At 41.3% G+C, this 20,065-nt stretch overlaps 1 protein-coding gene across 2 annotated transcripts in view; it reads right to left on the reverse strand.

The window, feature by feature from the left end:
* Window positions 1–240: 240 nt before the first annotated feature.
* Window positions 241–20,065, reverse strand: part of LONRF2 (LON peptidase N-terminal domain and ring finger 2) — a 32,972-nt gene continuing 13,147 nt past the window's right edge. Inside the window, exons 2-12 of one of the 2 annotated variants that reach the window (XM_072349505.1) lie at window positions 18,920–19,038; window positions 15,844–15,966; window positions 14,802–14,963; window positions 14,083–14,308; window positions 11,828–11,924; window positions 11,357–11,471; window positions 10,576–10,697; window positions 9,588–9,746; window positions 6,555–6,621; window positions 4,495–4,644; window positions 241–4,138 (exon numbers count right to left, since the gene is read on the reverse strand). In XM_072349505.1, the coding sequence (XP_072205606.1) occupies window positions 3,980–4,138; window positions 4,495–4,644; window positions 6,555–6,621; window positions 9,588–9,746; window positions 10,576–10,697; window positions 11,357–11,471; window positions 11,828–11,924; window positions 14,083–14,308; window positions 14,802–14,963; window positions 15,844–15,966; window positions 18,920–19,038 (1,499 nt within the window). In that variant the 3' untranslated portion in view covers window positions 241–3,979. Of the gene's footprint in view, window positions 4,139–4,494; window positions 4,645–6,554; window positions 6,718–9,587; window positions 9,747–10,575; window positions 10,698–11,356; window positions 11,472–11,827; window positions 11,925–14,082; window positions 14,309–14,801; window positions 14,964–15,843; window positions 15,967–18,919; window positions 19,039–20,065 lie in introns of both variants that reach the window. The other variant, XM_072349497.1, reaches the window with a different exon arrangement.

Below are 20,065 nucleotides of genomic sequence, written 5' to 3' on the forward strand. Positions count from 1 at the left end.
GCCAGAGGAACTAGTGTCATCTTCCTCAACTTCAGACCACGTGCTTCTGACCTTCTTGCAGCTGGAAGCCAGAAGCACTGCAGAGCCAGTGGCACATTACGAGAATGAGAAGCACTCCACATCCACTCGTCCACACATTCACAACTGCATGGAATGAAATCTGTAACACGAACTTTTGCGCTTTCTCCCTTGGAAGCCGCTGACAAAGGGATAAAGCTTTCCCATAAACTCACATGCTTATAAACTCATTCTGTTTTATTCCAAATATCACATAAATTAAATACATTTCCCATGAATATTGCAAATATACATGAAATGAACATTGCAATTTTTAAAAAAAGTTTTGGCTTTGCTTATGCAACAAGAAGTGTCAAATGTGGTTAGAACATGAACTCCTCCGCTATTTACTAGATACAAAAAGGTGCAGATTAATAATTTATATTTATACATATGTACACACTCCACTTTGTAACTAGCTTTAAAACAGTAAAAAAATGGTTTCAAGTTTATCTACATTAAACATACTCGTCGATATCTGGGCAGAAGCCCCAGATAAGAGTTGATACAATCATTTCACAACTGCAAAATTAAGGCGCTACCAAAATACCAGTTCCACTAGTGTAAAATGTAATAGGAATAGAGAATGTACAGGTTTCTATCATCGATTTAAAAGTGGACTGGAGAACAAGGAAAAAGGAGCAGTAAGAAACATGACAAGATCTACAGGTTAGAAGTACAAAGAGATCTTGATGACTATCAAATTAACATATTAAAATACAGTAGATAAAAGGCCTCGGTGGCAAACAATTAGTATGCTTCTAAAAGACAAAAAAAGGTTAAAATATATATTATTTTGTAGCTTGAAGCTTTACAGGTGAACAACAGGTGTAGAGGTAGAGGGATTTTTTTTTTTTTTTGTTGTTGGCCTCTTTATGATGTATAAAGAAGGGCCACATTCACCACAGTGAAAAGACTCATCATATACCCCAGCATCCTTGCTTGGACAGCAAGCAAGAAAAGTGTAATGAGCTAGAAAGGCAACAGATCCTGTCTAATTTTCCCAGGAGCTCAGCTCCATGCTTCCATAGGTACCTTGGTGACGAGTTACACACAAGCGCAGAACGGCTGTAACGCAGACACTTCCTCCAGCCTAGAGAGGAACGAGATAGCTAGCTGTTCCAATGAGGTACTACTGGATGCTGTAGAGACTATATGGCAGAGAGAATTTGGTAACAATGACACCGGTACTCACCCGTAGGATGCGAGTACCAAAGGGTAGTGGTGACTTGTTTGTTTTCTTAAAGCTTCGCTATTTGATCAGCATTCGGTGTTTCGGAAGAAATGACAGCTTTGGGCTGCTTATGTGATTATCTGCATCCACAGGCAGACAATTCCGAAGTTGTATCAGTTCTCCCAAACACTCTGCTACTGATGTACTCAAAAACCTCGACTAAAAAAAAATCCCCCTACAATTCAGCTTTCTCGTTGATAACGATCGTTTCATCAATTATGCAGGCCTTCATGAACACGGTAATGTCACTTTCCATGTAGAATGTCTCTTTACACACTACAGAACAGCAGTAAACAACCTCTTTTGTTCTGTAGAGTTTCCTGTTAGAAGTACCTCGACAGTAGATATCTTGAAAAATCACTTTTGCAATGAAGAATATTCACATTAGATACTGAGGCAAAGCCAAAAAGACACTAACTAGCACCTTGATTTTTTTCTTATTTTTTTCTTCTTAAACACACTCCTAAAAGCAAATGTAAGCACATGGAAGATCAGGGACCAGCAATACACAATACCATCGGCGTCCCTTGCAGCCAAACTACTAATACTCAAAACTAGGCCACACACATGAAGGAGCGAGATGACTGAATCTAGGAGAAATACACAGCGTGGAAAGGGGTGGGGAGAACAGGAAGTTGAACAGAAAGGATTGCAAGATCAAACACAGTCCATCTTCCGGTCTAAGAGTTAAGTCTGCAAAACCACCCTTAGGTAGCTGAGCTGACAGCGGGCTGAAGACCTACTGACTCCTGGCATTTCCTCTCCGATACACAGAACAATTCTCTGGAAATTACTTTATATTTCAATGCTTTTTCTTCGGCATCTTCGAATCCTGGAGGAAACGCTTTCAACTTGGATTGTTAGCATTTTGGTTGATGGTAGCAGAACTTGTAGAAGGCTACTGTAGAGGTTATTACATCATTGGTTGTCACTTCACAATTCAGAGAATATACTTACAAATTATTTAAATAGAAAAGGCGTGTTCAAGGTAGAGGCAGTTACAGTACATTCAGGGTATGTTACAGAAACCATTTGTGGTAGCCATTTGCTGAAAGGAAAAAAAAACTCAGTACTTTTGTTTCCCAGACCACACAGGTTATTACTACAATACCCAAAGAGAGCAGGTAATATATGCTGATTACTGCAGTTCGATGCAGTCTTCTTCCAGAACTCATGTGCAAATTGAAACAAAAAAGGTTTAAATACATCTTCATTGACAAGTAAGGAAAAAGAACTAAAAAAGAAACCAGGCACTTTGACCATTTAGGTAAACAGCCATTTCATCTTACCAGACTTCTGCACATGAGTAAGTCTTTAAATCGGTCTTGCTATACTTGCAGCACGTTAGGATTCAAGTCAACTTTTATCTTGTTGGTAGTATCAATTCTAGGAAACGCTTACAGGAAATTATGCCAATTGAATTGGTAACACTGTTAGTTATTTCATTGGCAATCGAGCAAATGTTGATCATTTGACTGAGAAGCAATCAATTTCAGAGCTATCAAAGTTAGATATTAACAAAACAGTCTATAAAAATCAATAACATAAATGAAGGTTAACACCTGACTTGAGCTTGCATTGAGACTTGCCTTTATAGTGTTCGGTTCGTGCCTCTGTTCATGGTGTTATCGTGGACTGATTTCCAACACATACAACAACGGGTACTAAGCTACAATACTTTCGGTTTGAAACACGTTCAGTAGAGATCATTCCAATGTACCACGAGGTTGGCATGACACTGCAGGTAAATGGGAAATGGTGTTCTATCCTCGTCAGTCCCACTTGCACAACATGTGGTCAAAAAGACCTGCCGTCTGCCTTCCTAGTACTTGGAGTGAAATCATTATTTCACAGCAGCGTTCATCGTAGTTTAGAAAGCTGGTATGATCTGAATTTAGTGATAAGACCAGCTAGGTCTACTTTGATTTTTCTTTTCAAATAATCCAAAGTACACCCTTCCAAGCATTTTGTACATACTCCATCTGCTACAACACATATATCACAACACGAGGGATTACCTAAGGCTACCAAATAGTGTATTTATTCAGTAGCTATTATTCTTTCAGATGAACATCCTCAGATGCCTTGACCACAAACTGCTTAGGTGTTTGTTTTTTTTCCTCACAGACTTATATTTCCTGAAAAAGAGAGATGTGGGTGTATGATGGACTGTCTACCAGTTCACTAACAGAGCATAATGCTCGTTATAGTCTTCATGTATACTTTGGCCGGGAAGCGCAGCTCCTCTTCTGTTCACTATCTTCAAGAAAGTCTAGGAAACACCTCTTTAATTCACTGTCCAGTTTCCTTTTCCTACTAAGCAGAAATCCAAATCACATGTAGGCCAGCGGTGCTACTCTAGTACTTAACTCTCTTGCAGGCTAGAAACATTAACTCTATCATAGTATTCTGAAGCAATTTATCCACATTTATCAACTACGTTCTAACTGTAGCACAGCTCTGTAGAGGCTCAGATTTCACCAGGACAACAGGAGAAGAGTGCAATGTTTGGTGAATACCCAGGACAACAAACCGATGCAATCGATGGATGCTGGACACAGTCACAAATGGCTGTTCATATTTGAGAAAATCTTTAAAAAAGAACAAACACCAACCTCTCCTCTCTCACCCCCCACAAACAACCAGTCATGAGATGCTTTCAGTGCGTGTTCACAACTGAAGATCATGTTATCTAGGTCTTTTGCGAGTCACAAATATCAAGACGCGTCTGATGGCAATAAGACGATCTTTAAGGGAGGTCATAGCCAATATAGCCAGCTGAGCCCTGTTCTCCAGAGGCAACACTGCCAAGAGCCACCAGTACCAGGCAGGACCACTGGGGTTGCTCTGTAAAAGGATGGAAAGACAATCATGTATTCACCAACACTGCCCGATTAACACCAGTACCTTCCTTCCCGCCTTCCTTTTGTACAGAAATGCATCATAAAACTAAAAGCAGTTACTACACATTTGATTTCAGCCATTCTCCTTGTCTTTTTGCTCCATTAAGGCTGATCTCTTCATATATTAAATTATATTGATATATGATCATTGCTTTCCATGCTTCGTGCAAATAGAACAAAATTGGGTAAATAAAAGGAGCCTAGAACGCACCAAAATCTATTAAAAACCTCTATGAGAAAACAGCTTTGTGTAAAAAACACATAAGGAATAATTATGAATTAATAGTAAAGATTTATTACCTGTGGCTCTGGTTCTTTTCCTGGCATGGACCCAAAATGATTGAGAATTTGCACCTTCATATTGTCTTTAAGAGAAGTAAACCAGGCAACAGCTTGATCATAAACTGAATCATGAAGGCGGACAAGTTCTTCATACTCTGGTCCTTCAACCTTATTGTTAAAAGAAGATGGAACAAAACAAGTTTGGTACTATGGAGTTCGTATGTTCTGCCAGAAGCAAGTGAAGCACAATAATGCAGTGACTGCAACTGTTCAGCTGTCCACATCTAAGCAAACTGTACCCAACTCTTATGTTTCCAACCTGGGTGATGGAACCCTCCCCTACATGTTCTGAAATGACACTTCCTAGAGAAGTTACTCATTAATAACCTAACTGTTGGCACCACAGAAGAATTTGCTTTCTAATCCCAGAACATCATATCAATCATTTCAAACCCGCGACCTTAAGTCCCTGTCACTAAATGACCTCTGAACTTTCATATATTGTCTGGTAAAACTCAAGAACGTCTACTGCCACTCAGCACAAGCATAGGGTTTCTACAGCATTTAGAAATCAGCAATACTTCCTGCAAGTGTTAAGGTCATGGTAGAACAGCCAAGGAGAAAGTGGAGGAGGGCAGAAATGTGCAGGCAGGAAGCAGAGAAAGTGAATGACTTCCCAGTACCAGGAATAGCCATTAAAAAAAAAAGACCCTTGCAAAGAGTATTTTAGTTGCATAGGGCTGGCTATTAGGCATCAGGGAAAAGGAAAAGAGCATAAGCAAAAAAAACAACACTGCAAATTATTTTTGTTTGTTTTCTTTTAGGTCTGTACAGTGTATTTCCTCTGGGTTACTCAGACACATATCTGAGCCAGCTGCTCTGGTTGCTCTTTCTAGGTGAGGAGGAACGGATCTAGTGGGCAATTAATCTCATCTTAAGGTAGATATCTACAATAGAGCAGATAAACAGGCAGCTTTGGACTGAGTCTTCTCATCCCTGACTGCAACAGGAATGTACAGTGCTAAACTTAGACATCAGCCTCTGAAGTGAGACAAGGTAAATCTCACTCTAATAACAAAGAGGTGAGTCTCTGGCACCATCTAGAAAACAATGCCTTGACATGTATCCTCCACTACTCTTCTCTGGGGATCTGAACACTGTGAACAGATTACATATTTGGAGCTTCCATGGTGGGGAAGCACCCCACAACATCTCTCCCCCACCTGGTGAACAACACTGCATCGTCCTGTACAAGCTGCAAGAGCCCTACCTGGATTTTACAGACTCACACTTCAACTGCGGAAGTGTGCTGAAGATCTGCAAGATCAGAATGGATTTCATCAATTGGCATAAGACTACTAAGTTCAATGTTAAGAGGGATCAAGATTTTACAGATGTGCTCTGAAGATGACCCAGGTGCCATCATTAAGTATGGCCAAAAATTCACACTTTGGCCAACACCCATCATAAGCACTTCACTTGCTGCAGGTACTGTAAGAGGACTTGTCTGTACAATTACTCCCCTCCCGGCACTTCTCAGCTCTCAGTCAGCTTTGATGGATGTCTGTACAGGCACAGTAACTGTATGTCATGAAGATCTCATTTTAATAACAGACTCCCACATTAATTTGAGGAGCTGTTCTGCAAACCAGAGCTGGGAAGTCATAGGAAGTCTGCCAAACTTTACACCGATCTCCTGTGTTCAGTGGACAAAGAGAATGGCCAATTCTTTACTAACAGAGGCGTTCTTAGATGGGAACTGGCCCTTACCAGTCTTAAAACACTACTCTGAGCTCACCTATATGTCATGACAGACCTGAGTATCAGAAGCTATGGAAGAGACTCATGAAGGCAGTGCAACACTTCAAGCGGAGATAATTGTAAGGATAGAAAGGAAGAAAGGGAAGTGTGTAAGAGAGAGACAAGCTGAGTTTATTCTACGGTTGTCAAAATAGAGCTACAGTATTTATAATATCGATTAAAAAATAATGCACAGCTAACTTGAAATGCAACAAGGAAAGGCTATTTAAGTGAATCCAGCAATACATGGGTATGAATAACTTTGCACCATAGATCACCTTTTTATCTTCAAGATATTCGATGTTTGCTGTGTTATATCCATCTCGCTGGCCATGGCTTAAGACCCTAAAACGACGGACACCAACTGTATCAACAACTGAGCGTCCATCAGGAAAAAACTTTACGTCCCTGATCTCTAATATACAGCCATGATCTGCAAATCTGAAATGACAGAAGGGTATAAAAGTGGAAATCATCAACAAGCATTTATATACATCAGGACAAATACTGGGCCTAATTCACCACTTTTTATTTGAAAGAGGTCCTTGCTCTGGTGACAATACATTTCTGCTTATGCACTTAAGCCACACAACCCCCACCCTTTCTGCCTTCCATGGAGGTCCAAGGCAGCAGCACCTTCAGAGCCTAGGTATTTAAGGGAGGTAGAGAAGGGACAGGAAAGCTAAATGGAGCTGTGAGTTGCCAGCTGCTTGTGGCAAATTCACTTGCTTTGCAAAGAAAACGAGATGGGTAAAGACACCATAAGGAAGTCAAGGAACTGAGGCACAAATGCAGGGCTAGGAGGGCAATCCCCCTACTGTGAGGTATAAACAGAGGATTACAGGCTGTAGGAGGAAAAGGTTTCTACAGAGCAAGACTATTCTTGCCCTTGTATCCTTTAAGTTAACCAAAATAAAATACCCCCCCCCCCCTTATAAAAGTGCAATCGCATCTGTTATATTTAAGGCACACATTTTAATTGAGTTCTGGAAAGTAGCATGCAACAAAATTTTACTGAAATTAATTAGGCTTATCTACTCTGCACCTGTGCTTTAGTTAGTTCATTATGGAAGCTGATCACACAACAATTCCTTGTTGTGGCACTCTGATCTGCCAGTGTTTGCAGCCTTGTACCTCAGCTTACTGCTAACCAAGAGAATGCACTGTACCTACCCTGATCTCAAGATAACAAATCCCTACAGGATCCAAAAAAATGTTCCATCAGGGAAGCACTTGTTATACCAGGGCTTGGCCGTTTGTTCAATCAGAGTAATGAAGAAATAGCAGTGCTGCTGGGAAATGACTCCTGTTTCTATTCCACTGGAATTCAAGGTTCGGGGAGGAAAAAAGCTGACTGCTGTGAACAGCCATTCTCTTCCAGCTGTTGTATCGTGCAGGCTGAGGAAGAGCAAGAGGCATTCAGCTGCACAACACTAAGCCCTGTGCGCTTGACCACTGAGATTACAACTGAATTTATTATTGAAAGATCAGATTAAGCACCAATTAAACAGCTACAAACCCTTTTTCTTTCTTTTTTTTTTTTCTTTTTTTAAAGGATTTTAATGGCACTCGCATCGAGTTCAAAAATTCATCTGCAAAAGATGTTTTTTTGTCATTCTTTGAGAAGTTACTTTTGGATGGAAAGTGACTTTGATCAAAGAGAGACAAGAAAGCACCTGGACATGAGTATAAAATGTACTGACATGACTTAGAAACTTATAAACAATTCTTCTCTAAGGTTTAATTTTAAGTGGACAAAGCAAAGCAGAGGAAGGTAATGAACTTAATATGACTTGTCACCGTGTCTTTCAAGGGAGGTAAGAATCTGAGCCTTCCATACTCTTGCCTCAATAGATGAGGCAAAACAAGTTTCCCTACTTTCTTCTTCTCGTTAGATTTCGCAATTTTGAACAAACAAAATTATTTCTTTACTTGTGTAAGACACCACAACAGCCTGCTAGGTGACTACAAATAAAGGCTTCCTGCACTTCAGTGTTTTTGATTTAATTGGAAGGCACCATGCTTAAAATGCTTAATTATTTCAGTAGCTCTAAACAGACAGAGCATGTTAACTGTATCTAGCCATACTAGTCGCATTTTAAAGCACCCTTTCTGGCACTATCAAATAAAGATGTGTTTTTAGGACTGTAACCCCTTGTCCCGCTGTACTAAGCTTTCCCTGATGTGCAGGGATCAATTATCACTGATGCCACAGGGTCCTTTTCTCCTCACTCTTAAACATATTTGCTTCCAGAAAATTGATAATAAGACTGCAGTGGATCACAGCGTGACAGCTGTTGTAGGAACCTGAACTCCACTGGGAGTGCACCATCAACAGCATGTCGAATGGGCATGGAGCACAGCCAGAGCCAGCTGAAGCATCTCCTGCATTCTTACTGCCACCTTTGTCCTCTCATCTGAGAAAAAAAAAACATCCCTGATCTGGAGAAGGAAAGGCTGCCAAACCTGGGTATGACTGCCCTCCTCTCATCTCCAGCCATGATCCCCTACAAAAAGGCTGCTCCTGAGGATGCTTAATGTGTTCTTAAAGACTTCCCACACTGGCAATTCTGCATCATTCTTGTGAAGTAAACAACTTCCTATCACATCTCGTAAGACAAATGTCTCTTCAGACCACCTCATTTTTTTTCTCCCCCAAGATTATCTGCTTATCCTTTTTCCCTTTCATCTAGACTTTTATTTAATCACTAGTACTCATCTCCACACAGGGAGGTAGAAACACACCAGTGTTGGAATTTACGAAAAAGGATCATATACAAAGACAGTGTAACCCACTTACTGCAGAGCTTAGACATTGCAACACAGCAGTAAAGACAAACATCAAAATTCAATGTTCAGTAGCAACACAGGCTTCTCAGCCAAGTGTACACTGCGTCTCGTTCAAACGATTCTGCCCATGCAGGAAAGCTATGCAAGGTTTGGGTTTGGTTTTTTGTGTTTGTTTTTCTTTTAAATGAGCAGACAGAAAAGCAACCTCATCCACACTGTCAGCTTTCGCTAGAATAAACAGGCTAGAAAGCTTTCCAACCACACACACGATTCAGTGCTATTTCTGGAGCCTGTCGTAGCAAGATGAGTTGTATTTTTGCTATCCATCCAACAGGGGAGCAATAAAAATAACATCTTTGCATCTAAAAGAATGTTTGATACACTAAAGTAAAAAGCCACCAACGCCTGTATTGGTTCATACAGGATTGGATGGAACCACAGTGGAGACAAGAACGCTTTGCTACAGTACCCCATCAACATGACAACACTGCAACAAAGGACATTCTAGCTCATCTCCTTACCCTTTCAATTCATCAGCTAAGCACATGCCAAACTGTTTGGTACCAGTCTCCATGCATCGTCTTATCATCAGGCGATAACGAGGTTCAAAAACATGAAGTGGGCAAGGAATGGTAGGGAAGGCCATGGTGCATACGAAGATGGGAACATCTTTGTTCAAACTGTAAGATAATTGTTAAAAAAAAAGTTCATTTTTTTTCCTGGGAACTGCTACATTTAGCATAAACCTGTAAAATAACACCACTTCCAATGGTTTCCTTAGACTCATTTTTGTTAAATGCCTATCTGGTTGTGGTTTGTCATTTCCACAAGAAAAGTACATTTCAGGTCTCTATCCGTTCATGTATTAAGGAGACAATTCATCTAATCTTGTTTTATAAAGGAAAAGTGAGGAGATAATAGCCAGTTTCCCAGAAGCACATACAGATGCATCTAGCTTAAATGCAAGTAGCAATATTTTGGTCATGACTTTTTATAATAACATAGTAACTAAGCGCTAATCACATTTATAGCAAAGTGTGAAGAATTCCAAAGCTCGGTAAAGTCCTTTAAGTTTGAAGGACACTAATCCTTGTGTTACTTTTCCAGGTTTAACTCCATGTTTTATTTTTCTTCTTAGTTGAGTTGTAGAGTTAAGTTTCACATGTCACTGACACGCAACGAATCCCTGAACTTCTACTGACATGAAGTATGACGCATTTATAATAGGGTTTCTATACCTAAAGAAATGCCATTGAAACTTTTAAAGCTGATATTACTTTGATCCAGAGGAATAAGCTATTATCTTTAACAATATAGTTGTGGTTCTCAACCATCCAAGCATGTTGTTTATCTGCACCAACCATGTAAAAATTATGAAACGTGAAAGGTTTGTTTTTAGAAATTCATTCACTTTGTGCATTTTCATAATCAAATGTAAAGATTCTTCAGTAACTCAGACTAAAAAGTACATTTTTCTAACAGTTATCAGCAGTAAAAAAGAGAGCTTACTTTGACAATTCCTTCATTTCTTCCTCATAGACTTTCTTCCTTTCAGATAATTCCTCTGGCAGGTAACGGACTATCAATTCTTCTGTAAGGACGGTCTTTTTGTAAGTTCTGCTCGCCAAGAACTGCAAGGAAGAGTCAACTCTGAAGCCTGATAACAAGAAGTCAGGTAACAACCCTTTCTCCCAACCCATCCCCCTTCCTAAGGCACATTACTTCCAGCCTTTGGGCATTCTACTTCAGGATATGAGTCTCACTCTAGTGACCATCAGCTTCAATTCCGACAGAATTTGTACTACCACCAAGAACAGGCAGTTCCTCCCTGCTTCTGCAGAAGATGCATATATTATTTTCCCCTAGAACTGCCAGGTTACTTCTCCCCAAAATGTACTCCAACTATGAGACACGTTATGTCCACTGGAGCACAAGGTTTGACCAAGGAGTGCCCATTCCTTCTTCACTACTTGTAGAAATACAGACTGACGGTAGGAACACATTTGGACTTCACAAGCACAAGCCCGACATGATACTGAAGTATCTATTCCTTTAAGCACCAGCAAATTCTACTTTTTTTTCTTCCTTTTGTTTATTCTTTTTGTTTTTTTTCCCCAAGGAACAACAAATATATTCTGGAACAAATCAGGTCTGTGCACAGCTTGATGCTATGAGTACTAGCGCACTAGCGCACTGTTCTGCAAGTAGAGAACAGGATCACCTCTTATACGCGTTATCAGAAGAACACAGCTTTGAATATTTTTATTAACTGGGGCAAGGATATACTTACTTCTGACAGCTTTTCTTTGCAGAGTGGGCAATGCGGGTTATGGTCAAGGCAACGCTCGAGGCATTTGAGGCAAAAGGTGTGTCCACAGGGAGTGGTAACAGGTTCATAGAACAACCTGAACACGAAAACACGGAACAAAAAAACCTAAGCTGCCAACATAAAACAACGCAGATTCCTAAACTATGGAAACAAGGGAGAAGGCCTCACTATCTCACACCTTCCTGCTTTTGCATAAATTACAGGTGACAATTTTATCCAAAGACATAAAAAAGGTTTTCATTTTTAAAGTGGTAAAGTCGGTGCGTAATGAAGGCTGTGTCTGTACAGATATATCGGATCCAAATCTCGGGAAAAAGAAATGAAGCAATGGTTTTGGCATTCTTTGGCTGCTTTCCCTTCTGACACCACAAAAACCTTTTTCAGAAGCTAGAAGGGCTTTCAGATCTTAATCACAGGTCAACACAGTCATACCTCATGCAGAGGGAACACTCAAAGTCTGACGCATCAACAAGAGTTGTTGGTATCTCACTTGAAGCGACGACAGCGTTTTCAGGTAAAACATCCGCATCTAGAAGTTAAGGTGATGATTACAGTAAATATTTTAGCATTACTGCAGTTTCAAATGCTAAGTCATTTTTTCCACAACTAAATTCTCTCTTTTCTTTTTTGAAGCTTTGTTTCAAATAAACATATTTTCCATTTAAGTTTTAGACTTTCTGGCAGGAAGTTTTACGGAGAGCAGAGGATGATGGCCAGAGAAAGCAATTTAGAGCTGAATACCCATGAATTGCTTCTCCAAAAATGGTTGTTATTTTCAAAGTCTAGTTTTTAAAATATTCTGCTGTTGCTTTCCCACCACCATCGCTACTCCCACACCAGCCAGGCCAGATGTTTTTAAGTATGTTAAGTCCAGAATTTAATTTGTTTACACACAGCTAAACTATTTCATCAGTGTTTATTATAGATGTCTCAGCAGGAATAATTTTTCTTACCAGTATAAAAAGGCCTTGCACGCTTCTAGACTACCCTGCTGTGGAAATCCTATGTTTCACACAGCTTCACTCTAAAGGGCTACTGGAGTTATACGAGCTAATGCAGCTGGCAAATACAGCGACAGAATACTTCACAAAAAATTCTGTCCATCTTGTTTCTTGAAGGTGGTGTGTATTGCTGTAACGAACACATCTAAAGATTACAGGCCTCAAACGCCATAGCAATATTTAAGCTCAAGAGCTACCAGCTTAGGCTTCTGATGACATTAATACAAGCAGATTAATCATAGAATCATAAAGGTTGGAAAGATCACTAAGACCATCTAAGTCCAGCTGCCAACGCATGCTTGTGACCGCTCTATACCATGTCACTCACTGTGATATCTGAAAATTTTCAGGGATAATGCCTCCAGCAGCTCCCTGGGCAGCCTGTTTCAATACCTCACCAGATTCTGCAACTTCTTTTACACTCCACATCTTTTTTGCTCAGCAAGAATTGCAACAGAGCCTTCACGACCTTTTTATGAACCAAATTCTTGACAGTGAAAAAAAGCAAAACAGAACAAAAAAGAGCTCAGCTTTTTTGATGTTAAGTTAAAACACTGGGATATTTTGTTAAAAGATAACTTGTGCTGAGCATCTGGTTTATCTCGAGTGCAGACAGGAAAGGGGAGAGGGCACTGGTGTGGCCTACAAAGAAAAACAGCGTTATCTTTAACCTACATCTTGCATGTTAGCCTTTAGTAACAGCAAGAACCTAACTGCGTTATTCTGCAAATAGTAGTGTGGCACCAGGATCTAGCACAGACCAGGAATTAATGGTTCTGGGTAGAATGTGATCTCTGCCCTTTGCTGTAGAGATAGAAGAGTGTTGGATTTCACAATCTATTTACTGAGCCTGCAGTTCAGAGACGAGTACGGGATTTTTCCCTTCACAACACCATGACCTGAAACTGGCCATAAATTGGTAATTTGCTGAGGTGGCAGACAAGCAGCAGCACTTGGAGACTTGTGATATTTCAAGGCAGAAGTCAGCTTGGTCAAGGAGGTGTGGGATTTCATTTCTTTTAAAAAATGCATGCTAGTACAGCGGCATTTTAAAAGCCTCTTTTCCCAATTATTTCATTACTCAGTGCAATATACTGCCTTCAGTATTTTTTCCCAGAGTACTAAAAACACTGCAGAGGTCTCTGTTGAAAGCCTGAGAAACATACCAACTGTAAGCACAGCTATCAAGCAACAGCAAACTAGGTGACTGGGTGGGCTTATTACCCTTCAAAGGGCTCCTTTGTTTGCTTGGCAAATTTCATGTAAAGTCGCATGTGACTCTTTCTGATGCCTGTTAAATATCAGTTTCCAGGCTTAATGTATCTTTACTTCATATAGAAAAACAATGGCATTCCACTATACCTCTGAGACTTAGAAAATGTGAATGCCAGCAATACAAAAACTAAACTGTTAGTGGATTATAAGTTATGAGAAGAAAAATGCAGTGTTCACTGAATGAATTGAAACTGCTTTGGAATAACATAAATAGTATTTGAACTTAAACATCTTTAAGCTCTACATGCTCCAATAAGACAGGAATACCTGAGCAACACTGTTAAGAGCAGAAAGATATTTACTAGACTATAAATCCATAAAGGAAAAGTTTCATTTACACCTAAAAAGAAAAGAGGGAAAAAGTAGTTTTTGAACATGAGCAAAAGAAAATCCCTAAGCCACAGCACAAACCTTTCTTAGGGATCTTACTGGGGACGTCCAAGCTTTGTATATCCCTCATATCACTGGATAGCTTTCTTTTTAAGCCAGCCCCAGGTAAATTGGAGAGAATAGCTCCCAAAGACTTCTTGCTGTCTTCAAAATAGCGATCCAGTACATTATGGGAAGTGGGAGAATCAGTGCTTCTAAATACATCAGATTCTTGGGACGGGTTTTTTGTTAACCTGAACACAGTATCCTAAAGAAAGTAAGAACAGTTATACACAGCATGAGCCAGGTTTTATTTTCTAATTATTAATATTAGCTATATAGGTCAGTAATAGATCAGTGTAACTACACTGAGCTTAGAAAGGAACAGAGGTCCACATGAAACAAGGCCACTCTCAAGCTGCATTAGAGACTTCTCTCCCAAAGCTTTCTGTCTAGCAGCTGTGCTGCTATCACACTAAAATCCCATAAAAGACATAAAAGAGGAAAAAGAAAAGATACAAAATAAAGACAAAATATAACAGACCTCCGCATGAAGGCATCACATTGTTTTCTGAACAAAGAATTTTGATCTGTTTTTCTGAAAGAACATGTCCCAACAAGAGATACGACAGTAACTGGAGAAAACAGGCTTACCATGGAATAAGTGCCTACGTGAGGGTCGACAAAGACAACGTCACACAGACCAGACAGATCCTTGTATTATTTTTGGTACTTATATGTTGAATACTTTTTTACTATACCTTTGAGGACCCAGCAATAGAACTATCTTCAGCAGCTGACTGTGTGTTTATGCTACTTAAAAATGCAGGTTTCAATCTCGTATGGGATGTTCGACTAGAGAAAGGTGCCGTTAGACTATCATGCACATTTTCAAAGGCTGGGAAAAACATCTCACACATTATCTAGTCGATTAGAGAGAAAGAGAGAGAGAGGAAGAGAAGAACAACAATTACAACACGGATCTTGATGTTTGTACAAACACACATGAACAAACTTTGTAGCTTCTGAATGCCAAGAGGCTTGCAACAACTGCGGGATCCTACATTCCCCAACATCCACAGGAAACTCACGTGGCACTGCCCACCACAACCATAGGCACAACCCAAGGCCCTCCTCTCTGTAGGAACTTGGGGTCCACCTCCCTTCTCAAAAGCCTCTGTTCCCCACAGTCACCAAGGCTGGCAGCTGTTGATGTCCTTTTGCACTCTGATCCTCAGATCTCTGCTTTCAGAAGGTTTCAGACCATGCTCTTTTACTGAATCAGATTAATACAGATGTGTCTCAGTTCTCCTTCTCGGCATCCAAGCAGGTTACTGCTCTACGCTCAAGCTGATTTCAGCCTAGGCTAAAAGCTGTGTACAGCTGTTCCCCCTCCCACCAGCCTCCACCAAGCACCTTGCTGAACTCCCTTCTTTTTTGAAAATGCTGCACATATAGACTGACAGAGAATGTAACCAGGGGCAAACAACCATGTCCCCTTATGAGAAGTTATACAGAGACTACAAGGTTGGGTTTTTTCCCTGCCACGGAACTCCCCCTCTCCCACCCCCATCATTTCCCACGTGAAGAGGTTTTCTGTTGGGCACTCAAATTAGGGGCCTTAAGCTTATGAAATCCAGGTGTATTCAAATCTTGCTGACACACTGCAAGCATCATCTACAAATGGCAGTGGTCCAACCTACAGATTTGTGGTGCAGTCTGCAAATACGCTATCTTTGTGATGGAGGCACCTCTACAGAGAAGTGTAACAGCCAAGAAGCAAACAGTAAACACATTTGATACCTTCTGGGCTTCCTTCTTCATTGAGCTCCATTCAGGATTTAAGGCAACACAATAGAGAAACTCCTTCAATGCTTCCTCAGTCCTTTCCAATCCAGAAAGAGCTTTTGCTTTCACATAATGACCCTGTTTGCACAAAGAAAACGTACAAATCTAGAGATCATTTCTCAAGTGGCAGCAAGACACCGGCACACAAACTTGGCCATTCCTTCCATTTTGCAGGTGAACAAGAAAGTCATTCCCTCCCCTGCTGAACAAAACGTCTCCAGTGCTGCAGCACCCCCAGCCAAAAACACTGCAACCTTCCTCAGCAGAGGACTTGACAGAGGAAGAAGGGCTGTTTGTCTCACTGTCTCAGACCACAGCACATCCTACAGGGCCCCCTGTAGCTCAGAGAATGGTTTCCTGTACCAGGGCTGTCTGAACAGTAATGGAGTTATGTGGAAAACACAGGGCAGGCTGGCAGCGGCGCCGGAGGGAGCAAAAGATTTCAGTTTAGGACACTCACTTTTGCTGAGTGTCTTGTCCTATTTTATTTGGGTAGAAAATATCACAGAATCACAGAATAACACAATATATCAATATATTGTGAATGTAGGGCAACTTGGCAGTGTTTAACCTGAAACCTTTTAGCTCATCCTACCTCTCCACATCCTGGAGTGACACACCCATGGCAAAGGTAAAAGAAATCAGCTTGGAGACAAGTCCTGCTTTGCTTATTAGTGGTGAGGGAGGAATGCCTCACTTCTGAATTTCCCTGTGGATGTCAATTTGCAGCTCAAATCTGAGTCTGGAAATTATTTCCTTAAAGGTGGAGAGAAACTAAATGTGTTTATAAACATCTGCTCTCGAAAATGAACACTGGTCCACCTCTGATTCACACAGTTATCTTCAGGCCATGCTGAAGGCTGAGAGACTGGTCAGATAAGCAGATGTCTTTTTCTGTTCCTCATGCTCTCACAAAAAGATCCGGTATCACGTAATCTTACCCAGCAGGTAAACTTCCCTCACCCTTTCAGTGCAGCCCTTCAAGTTGAGGCCTGTTACGACCTCTACCTTTCCACTGTCTGGGAGAAAAGGAGGAGACTTATAGCAAAAGAAAGTAATAGACACTGCGTAGGAAAGGCACTGTATGTCATAAACAACAAGTCTCAGTATGCAGCCATCTCCCAAGACAAGGACTGAGCAGGTAAATTCGACTACTTCTCAAAACACAGAAAAGAGCAGCCTGTTTATCCCAGCGAGCAGAAAGCACATTTCCCAATAGGAGACTGAGTCCAAGGAGCATGCAAGAGCTTGATTTGGTTCCCAAGCAATGACTTTTGGCTTCTGAGAACCAGGATGCAGTTATCATGCTGGAGACATTTCACACCAAGATCTGCAAGCTATTTTTCTGAATATGATAAGAGGAGAGGTACTGCACAGTCCTGACCCCGACCTCTTCATTTTGATGCTTGCACAGCCTCTCTAAACACTTTTTTTTACAGAGCTCCTAACCATCCTGACACTGCAGAAAAGTTTACTCCACTGCCCTGGAAAAGCTACAGTGTAGTTCAGTGTCTTCCAGTTTTCCAAATACAAGACTAATTTCCTCATCCACACGTGGAGGGCTGATCTGGGCTGTCTGTGGAAGAAGCATCTAAAGATCCAACACCAAAAATTATGCCCATGAATAACAGACCATACAAGACTACCACTGTCGCCTTCTCTTTGCCACTGGATGAAACAATGCGAGATGCAAAACAAAGCAGAATTCCTGAATAATGCTAATTCTGGATCACCAAAGCTTCTGTGGAAATTCTGACATACACAAGCAAAATGTATCCGTGATACTGCTGGTATGCCGTGATGACAACTTTCATTTTCAATTAGCATTCTTCAGAGATGCGATTAACAAAATCTTTATCCGCCTACGACTGACACACATCACATTTCCATGGATGCAAGGCAAACAGAAAAGACGCTCCAAGAAAACATTTGAATGTGCTTAATTCATTTGCCTCCCTTTGCACATAAAACACAATCGACACTGCTCAAGATGAATTCCTGCCTTGACTAGAACCTAAATAGAAAGTCAAATTTTAAAGAGCAAAATTGGAGGTGGGGGTAAGATTATGATTTGCTTTCAAACAGAAAAGGTTTCAATGCATGACAAGACAGATATCTTTGGGAGATGAGTATCCAACTTGTCAGAAGCTCTATGTATCAGATGGTACCTCTGTGCTCACCCCACCTAGCTCAAATAGAGACCAAGCTGCAGCTTCTGTGCTAAGGCTCACCACACCAATGTGTTTATGCAACACCTCAGCCTTCTTCATAAGGCCAAAGAGTTGCCAAGGTCTTCCTACAACCCTGCCTACAACCCATGACATACTGTCTCTCAGTCTGGAGGCTTGATCTGATCAAAGCCGTGCTGCAGTTCTGCTACTGACAGGTGAGGGATAGAGGTCCTAGGCAGGGTGAGCCATGGGGACACCCAGCCTGCCTTCAGGCATCAACTGAGGGCACCGCATGCTTCCTCCCCTTTCTACCTTAACACTGCTTCTGACACTTGCTTCAGACTGCCCACAACTAGTGCTCCCAAGAACCTCATCTGTTAGGAAAAAAATCCCGGCCCAGTATGAATCACTACATCACACAGGCAGGAATCTGATATATGAACCCAGTATTGAGGGGAAAAAAAAGAGAGTAAATCCTGAAATACTGTCTGGAATACACCTCAGAAAGACACTGTTGCCAGGAGGCTGACAAAGCCACTCACTGCCAGAGTACACCGTCCCAAACGGAAAAGTGATCCCATGCCACTGATGACTTCTGAATGTGATTCCGCTCCAAGCCACAGCACAAGCTCTAACAGATCAATGGGCACCAGCACAAACGTAATCACATCACTGAATGCCCACCGCAGAAATCCCACGCTAAGGATCTTCCAGACTTGTCCTGTGAAGAAATTAGCTTCCAGTCTATGTTTCCAGTCCTGATAACACCACAATGTTCTCCCAACAATGACCTCACCAGGGCCATCTGCCCCCCAGAGAAGTCCTGAGAACAAGCAGTTTGCAGCATGCAAGCACCATACCGCAGGCCAGTGGGGTTTGCTTCGGCAGAGGATGTCCGCATCATGGAGAGCTTGCTGGTAGTTTTTCATTGATGTACAGAGCTCTGCTCGCTGTGCTATCAGTGAACACTTGCAAGAAGCTGGAAGACAAAAAGGTTGGAAGAAAGTTAAAAGAAGCAGTAGTGTGTTAAATGCGGTAACCTAATTTCAAATAGAGTAACCTACAAAGCACAGCTGCATAATCATTACTTTTTCACTTTTACATAATGGAATAAAAGGTAATTCTTCCCTTCCTTCCTGAAATATATTCCTCTCAGTCCGTAAGCAATCTCTGCGTTCTATCTCACAAGAGTGATTCCATATTCACGTATGGGATGCCACCTGCTCTTTCTGTCACGTAGCTTACTTGACACTTAAGCTAAGGGATAAGAAAGAAATGCACTAAGCTTTTTCTCCCTCTACTGTAGTTTCAGTTGAAAGAAAATGCTACGTACAGAAAGCACTGCAAAGAACTTCAGCTACAGAACATCCCAGAAGCCACTCATTAAACAAAATGCATGCAGTCTTCAAATGATGTCCACTTGCCATCCTCACAGCAGGCAAACTTCCAGCAAGCGCACATCACTGCCTTAGCAGCCATACATCCATGACTTGTTTTCAGACTGCACGGATCTCAAGTCCTATCCTACGGTCTCACATGTTTTAAGATGGAAATGTAGATTGAGTATAAAATTTCAGGGAACTGCAGAAAAACTAAAGCGGCTCTGCATTCAGCCTGCCCACCACGATGGCCACGTCTTTCCTACAGTGCTGCAGTCTAACCAGTCTGCCCAGCCTGTCCTGCTGCACAGGGTTATTTTGTCCCAGATGTATTTGCCTTGGCTAAAGCATGCAAGACTTCCCAGCCCATGCCTCAGATTGGCAGTCCTGCAACCATTCCTTCCCCCTCCAAGTTTGATGACACGCAAACCTGCCAACAGCACACTCCATTTGCTCATCAAGATTGTTTGTAAGATATTAAACTGCATCAAACCCATTACCAGCATCTCAGCAATGCTGCTGGCATCCCTACACCCCACACAGCCCTGCAGTGAGGAACTGGCACCTAGTGACCAGCTGCCCAACCAGCTCCCACCTACCCCTAACAATCTTGGTGCTTTGCATGCC

Source organism: Excalfactoria chinensis, chromosome 1 (assembly GCF_039878825.1).
Source record: "Excalfactoria chinensis isolate bCotChi1 chromosome 1, bCotChi1.hap2, whole genome shotgun sequence".
Lineage (NCBI taxonomy): Eukaryota > Metazoa > Chordata > Aves > Galliformes > Phasianidae > Excalfactoria > Excalfactoria chinensis.